This window comes from Heterodontus francisci, chromosome 15 (genome assembly GCF_036365525.1).
Source record: "Heterodontus francisci isolate sHetFra1 chromosome 15, sHetFra1.hap1, whole genome shotgun sequence".
Lineage (NCBI taxonomy): Eukaryota > Metazoa > Chordata > Chondrichthyes > Heterodontiformes > Heterodontidae > Heterodontus > Heterodontus francisci.
The window spans coordinates 17,013,129-17,020,202 of NC_090385.1; the positions used below are offsets into that span (position 1 = coordinate 17,013,129).

Below are 7,074 nucleotides of genomic sequence, written 5' to 3' on the forward strand. Positions count from 1 at the left end.
AAATCACTTAATCAATGTTCAGAATTACTAAAAATATAGCTCAGTAAGGATCAACAATATCATGCAGCACCTACAAATTAATAGCTATAAAGGTTGGATGATTGATCACTCAACCAGGTACTACAACTGCACAGCATGAACAATTTTAAAGCAATGTCGAGACTGAGCTATAAACTTTCCTCACCTGGTGTCATTATGTGTATGGGCAGACCAACTGGCACATGGGCTTTGTGCCTGCCTTTGCCCATTTAACAAGCTCAAAAATTTAAAAACCCACTAAACTTTTCAAATTATTCCAATACAGTTCCTATCCCTGACAGGACTGAGTTCCCTAGATGGGACAGAGGTCTCAATACAAGGCCATTTAAGAAACTAAGTCAAAGAACAGAGTTGAAATAGCTGATACAAAAGAATTGAAGCAAGACAGTGCAGAGTTGACATTACTGATAGTCACTATAATAATCTGCATCTGGCCAGCTCCACAAACTATGCTGTAAGCGTTCTTAAATTGTACTTTCTTATTACATTGCCCTTTATAGCAAAATACAATAGGCAAGAGCTAAGATACAAACATTTATAGTTAGGAACTTAATGAGCAGATGTGCAACAGATACATTATTGTTGGCATCTTGTATTAAATCGGGATTTTACAGCAAATATGTAGAACTTAAGATAAAACTAATGGTGGGGTACTCTAAAGAGAGGTGATCTTGAAAGCAATTGTTATTCACTCAACTACTTCAGTAAAGTCTTTATTGGAGTTTATTTTCAGTAACTAAATACATTTTTTTTTCAAACAAAAAAAAAAAGAGCACCAGTATTCTAGCAATATGATCCAGGAGTGATTCAGTTCCAGTTCGAGTCAGTATACCAATAAAGTGAAACTGGATTATGTTGCAACTAACTTGGCCCATTTTTAAATTTTAAGCATTTATTCCACTCCCTTCCCAACTTTTTTTTTTACTGCAATGCCTCAACATAACATTTGATGTGGCTTCCCTCATTTTATTTGTATATCCTAGTACTAAAAAGGTTAGCTCTTCTGTTCATTGTTCACAGATATTAGTTAACTTTACTAGTCATGTCATTAAAGAAACTGGGTGTAGGTTACAAGACCATCCCTAGTGATAAATGTGAAATTCAGTACCCCTACCAGCAATGAATACAGTGGTAGGGGTGGGGAAAGGGGTGCACATTTATGACTGATTCGGGTGGGGGTGGGGGGGGGGGGGGGGGGGGGGTGTTGAAATGCGATTGACATTCTATGCTATAGCTTACTAAACTAAAATGTATTGGTATAGGAATACCAATTACGAAATGGCAAAGACTTTAGACAAGCAAGACTTTACAAATTTAATCCTGTTTTAATTACTTCAAAACACATTTTAGCATACTAAACATACAAAAAAGAAAATATACCTTAGTTACAAGATTTAAAGTACAGAATGCTCAGGGTTGTCACTAGGATTTCAGCAAAGTGCAAAATTGGGAGTCACCAACAGCCTGTGAAGTTTCAGGTGGGGCCACATAGCACTGCACAGTCAAATGTCATTTTTATATTAAAAAAAGGACGTCTTAAAGCATTTTGCTCAATTGTTCCCAAATTGCAAAAGCATGAATACATTACCTAGAACATTTCACACAGCAGGCCTATTAGTTCCAAAACAAAGCTTTTGTTTTTAAAACAGGATAATTCCATTCTCATAGGAGAGAGAATAGCAGTTCACCGAAATGGAAAGAATCATTTGCCATTTCTCAGCCCTTTGGATTTGGCTTCTGCTTATCAAAAAAAAAATTAAAAATTCCTTGGAGGTGCAGCAGCATGATGTATATAGGCACAGGAGGTTAGTGTCAAATGATGGTTACCTCCTCTTCAATCCAACAGGTCTAGATTAACTGTAATCAACTACCCAACGGTGGCTGCCATCTTGCTACTCTGCTTCTATAAACCATACCTTACTCATTCTGAATGAAGTCAAAAGCATATTGCACGACCATTCTAGTATCTGTGACACCATGGGATGTTGCCTACAAGCATGGCAGGCTTAGAATGCCTACTGACAACTCTGATTGCTTCATTACCCCTCATACTTACAGCAATCTCAAAAATTGAAGAATTGGCTACAACGGCACTTTAAACTATACTGCACTTAAACACAACACCACATAAATACATTTTAATCCAGTTAAATCCCCCTTCTGTACAAGAGGCTGAGCCAGTTTACAGAAAGAAGAGTTAACAGTTGACTCTATGTCCACCACTGTAGTGTGAATATTACAAAAAGGCCTGTACAGTTTAAAACTCAAGCTACTTTTTGCCTTCGACCATATACACACCAACTTACAAAATTAAAAGGTTGCAACACTTGTAACAGGGTTTAAATGCTTTCAGTTACATAGCAAGTAATTAAGCGGAGGCAAATATACAATTTAATCATCATCTTCATCATCCTCTTCCTCTTCCTCCTCCTCATCTTCCTCATCATCATCGTCATCGTCACAATATGCCTCCTTCTTGGCAGGGGGCTTCTTTGCACTATCCATCTTGCCTTTGGCACGGTAATCAGCAACATCCTTAAAAAAAGGAAATTATTTCAACTCCTTGCTACTTGGAGGACCAACAATTCCCATGAGATCACCAACTTGTACAAGACTTAAACTACCAAATCTTCCTGATGTGATAGTCAATAGTATGGAACCTAGTGTATGGAAAGCTTCAGGGGGCATTACAAATGTTTTTAATGTGGTGGGGGCAGACAGGGAAAGAGGAGAGGAGAGAAGGGAACTGATGAGTACATATTTGAATATGATGGGCTCTCCACATCCAGTGGTTTGTGCATGTTTTACACAAGTTCCTAGGCTATTTACTCCAACTTAGCCTTGGGAGCCAGGTGTGGGAGTACTTAAATGTTGCAACTGGACTTACCTTATCATATTTCTCCTTCAGTTTATAAGCCTTGCTATTGAATGGCTTCTTCTCCTCTTCACTACAAGCATTCCACAGCTCACCAAGCTTCTTGGCAACATCACCAATAGATAAGCCAGGACTCACAGCTTTGATTTTTGGTCGATGTTCCGAGCAAAACAAAAAGAATCCAGATCTGTAAAGAATTAAGTATTACAAGTGCATTGAAAGAAACGTTCACATTATTTCTGCAAATTTAAAACTTGTCAGTTGGACATAAAGCAAACTTCAACTAAAGAATGAATAGCAAGCAGCCATACAACTGAACTAGTAATTATTTGTGACAGGTGAGGAATTTTAAAAAGTATGCCAAATTAAGTTTTGAACAGAAATACATAAATAAATAGTCAGTGGCACTCGACCTATTTTTAAATAGTATCAGGTCCAACAATACCAACAGTATTTTGGAGGTACACTTACGGAGGCCTTTTTGGTGCATTGGGGTCCTTCTTCTTCTTCTTGCTACCTTTGGCTGGCACGTAATTTTTCATTTCTCGGTCATAACGTGCTTTATCTACTTTAGCCAGTTCTTCAAATTTGCCTTTCTCTTTGCTAGACATAGTCTGGAAGAGAGCACATGTGTTACAGCAACTATTAACTATATATTTTACATACCTATTTACAAGGAAAACAATTTACCTTCCATCTTTCAGAGCACCTTTTAGAGAATTCTGAGAAGTTAACAGGAATATCAGGGCTTTTCTTCTTGTGTTCTTCACGGCAAGTCTGAACAAAGTAGGCATAAGAGGACATTTTGCCTCTCGGCTTCTTAGGGTCACGTTTTGCCATTTTGGTGTTTTCCTACGAACAGAAAAATATGTTATTTCTAAATTTTCCTAAAAAGCAACAAATCTGTATATGACACTGTAAAAATAAAAATTAGATTACAATTTGTCTTCTAAATTCCTATACTACACTTAATGTCAACTTTGGAAAAACTAAAATGTTTTATATTCCAAAAAATTATGCATTTTAAATACTAGAAAAAAATCTAAAGTCAAACCAAATTCCTATTTTAATTATCTACATTAATTAAAAATTGCAAAAGTAAAAAAAAAACCTCATTTGAATTAAACAAACTCAAAAAAAAGTACTGATGTTAATTTTTTTTTAAAACCCTACGCGGTACAAGTCCTTCTTTCTATTGTTAGCTAAAGATATTTCATTTCGGAGACGGATTCAGATAAGCGCAAATTAAAGGCTAAAAACGAAAAGCACCAGTCCGAATACAGCCGGCCAGGCTTTTCAACTGGACAATTCAACAGCATTGAGCTCAATAGTACTATCCAAGTCTTTCCTCAGCTATTTATCTATTTCTTTCCCGCCATGTTCTTTCCATCTCCATTTTATGTTCAAGGACAACAACAAAAAAAATCCTCTTCTGAAACAAAGACAGTGCAAACGTGCAAAGGGCGAGAATTTTTTTTTTGGTTATTTAAAACGTTGCATTCGTTATTTAAGCGCATCTATACAGCAGGGAGGAGGGGGGGACTGCACTGTACATGTATGTGGAGATAGAGAGTAATGATGGCGAATTGCAGTCGACAAGGAAAGGCAGAGAAAAAAAACAGGTCAACATCCCAATAATTCTTCTTCCATTTTGTGAAATCCTTCCTCATGAAAGAAAGTCCCCTTGAAATGCCTCCGTCGTCAGGCTGCGGCTGCTTTTGGGGTGGAAAATTGGTGGGGTGGGAGGGTTTGAAGCGGCTGTTTTATAAAGGGAGAGAAAAGAAATTGTTCCCCCTCTTTGCTTTGGCAGCACAGTGCTTATATATAGAGAGCAGGGGCAATGTGTGTCTATAGTTGTTCTCAATAGCACACACACGCTAGGCTAAAATGGCTCCATCTTTTGCACTAGGAGTGAACGACAGCCAGAAGAGCCAACAATACCTCACACAAAACCCCCTTCACTGAATATTTTACCATCTTTGAGGGGGAAAAAATAATCTGGAGTTTTAAAAAAATTAAAATCAATTAGTAAACTCCCCTCGAGTGGAAAGTTTAGCCACAGTTGAAGAGACGGGACTACACTTGACGCATAGCGGTTGCATTTATACAGTCACATTACGCCGCTGTTGGGAGAAGTCAAGAGAAAATATACAAGTTGTGAAAAAACAATTTCCACCCCGGGATCCGGATTAAAACCCACCGGTTCGGATGGAGGAAGGAAATCCGAGCGGGAAACGAAACGCAAGGAGAGGGATTTAAGTGGATTTGGCGGTGAGCGAACAGCTCATGAGATCGCGGCTCTCTCTCACTCGCTTCGCCATTAGAGAAGCTGCCATGTTAAAGACAAGCGCCTCACACACACACACACGGGAAAAAGAAAAGTACTGGGGAAACATCTTCCCGTCGGCGTAGCGGGGAAAGGGAAAGAGGAGAGAGTAGGGAGAGTGGAACTGGAGGGGAAACGAAAGGAAGGGGGCGGCTGGCGGCAGCGATTCGGTTGTTTTCCCCCCGGTCCGGGGGTACCTACCGGCGGTGGCTGGCTCTGCGATGCTCGGCGGACGCTCTCGAGCCTCCTTTTGCACTAAGTCCCGCCCCCGCTGGCTGAGGTGACGATTCACTGATTGGCCCGACGTGCCGCCGCTTTAAACAGTGGCCGCGCCTCCCTATTGGACGGCCCCACCGCCCGCCGCCCCGCCCACCCGGACCCTGCCCGTTCCTCATTGGCTCGCTGCCCCGCACGCCAGCAGATTCAAAAAAGGCCCGCCTTTTTCGAAAAAAACTTCAAAAAAAGTGTTCTGGCAAAGCGCAACAACAGATGGAGCAAAGAAAATCACTCATTTGTGTGTGTTTTTCACTCTTGAACTTCTGATTTTAAGAGTTTTAAAGCTATTGCTGCTGTCCTTCACGCAAATGATTTTTTTTTTAAAAAACCTTTGCTACTATCCATTCGGGACTTATGATTTTTTTTTTAAAGTTTTAAATCTATTGTTAATATTCATTCTGAACTTATGACTTTTTGGAAAGTTTTAAATCTATTGCTTCGGTTGTTCACTGCGAACATATGATTTTGATATAAAAACAAGAAATGCTGGAAAAACTGAGCAGGTCTGGCAGCATCTGTGGAAAGAGAAGCAGAGTTAACGTTTCGGGTCAGTGACCGAAAGAAGGGTCAGTGACCCGAAACGTTAACTCTGCTTCTCTTTCCACAGATGCTGCCAGACCTGCTGAGTGGTTCCAGCATTTCTTGTTTTTATTTCAGATTTCCAGCATCCGCAGTATTTTGCTTTTATCATATGATTTTGATAAGTGTCTTAAATCTATCGCTGCTGTTCTTCGTGGTAAATATCCATTTATGACAAAATCCACCCTTCCCGTAAAATTCAATCGCAATAGAAGAGTTTAGTCCAAGTTTTAAAAACTACAATTTCAAATTTAGTTATTGGAAGTAGTTTAGAACGCGAACAATGGAACTTTCCTAAAATAAATAGCTGATTGGTAACTAATGGAAAACAGTCAATGTAAGAAATGATTAACACATTAAGTATTTTCTCAATTTAATTATCAGATTTTAAATGATATTGATATTTGATAAAATGCCGTGAAAAAACCCAGTTGCCAAAATAAATGAATGAAATGTGTATATTAAAAAGATAAGAAAAGCGAAATCTATTTAAATAGATCGAGCTATAATCTGTATTTCATTTATATTATGAGACATGTGTAAGTTATATGTTTAAATTAAAAGCAGTGCAAGTTGATCAATGTAGGAAAATGCAATGGCCAGCTTTGAGAATGTTTGCAGGTGAATTTTATAGACATTTGCTCATCACCTCTGGTGCTGTTGGCAGGTCTGAAGCACAGGATTGCTGGTCAGCTACTAAGGGGGGAGGGGGGGGGGGGGAGCCGTGTTGAACCAAACCGATCACTTGAAGAGGCCAGTACTCAGGTAATTCCCCGTGAGGAAGTGATCTAATTAGAGACATCCTGAGGGAAGTTTCTGTAGATTGGCAGCTGCTTATAAATCCCCAGATGCTGCTCTTGGGAAGAGGCCAGGTTATCAAAATCAAAAGTAACTGTAGGAGACAATCGGCGTTTTTTCTCTTTTTACACACTTTGGTCACTATGAAATGTGACTTCTGAAGCATGCAATGCCAAAGACT

The 7,074-nt window shown here is 39.2% G+C and overlaps 1 protein-coding gene across 1 annotated transcript; it reads right to left on the bottom strand.

The window, feature by feature from the left end:
- Nucleotides 1-1,344: 1,344 nt before the first annotated feature.
- On the bottom strand, nt 1,345-5,541 carry LOC137377496 (high mobility group protein B3-like). The gene is made up of 5 exons (XM_068047150.1): nt 5,442-5,541; nt 3,605-3,766; nt 3,386-3,528; nt 2,927-3,101; nt 1,345-2,574 (listed from the first exon to the last, which is right to left on the bottom strand). The coding sequence occupies exons 2-5, from the start codon at nt 3,752-3,754 to the stop codon at nt 2,431-2,433; spliced, it is 612 nt and encodes a 203-aa protein (XP_067903251.1). The 5' UTR covers nt 3,755-3,766; nt 5,442-5,541; the 3' UTR covers nt 1,345-2,430.
- Between the last annotated feature and the right edge of the window lie 1,533 nt (nt 5,542-7,074).

Bases quoted from the DNA above. Each gene is read 5' to 3' on its own strand.
- LOC137377496 (XM_068047150.1), bottom strand. From the start codon at position 3,754: ATGGCAAAACGTGACCCTAAGAAGCCGAGAGGCAAAATGTCCTCTTAT. The intron at 3,529-3,604 runs GTAAATTGTTTT...GCTCTCTTCCAG, and splicing joins GGTGCTCTGAAAGATGGAAG to ACTATGTCTAGCAAAGAGAA. The intron at 3,102-3,385 runs GTAAGTGTACCT...AATTCTTTACAG, and splicing joins AATGCACCAAAAAGGCCTCC to ATCTGGATTCTTTTTGTTTT.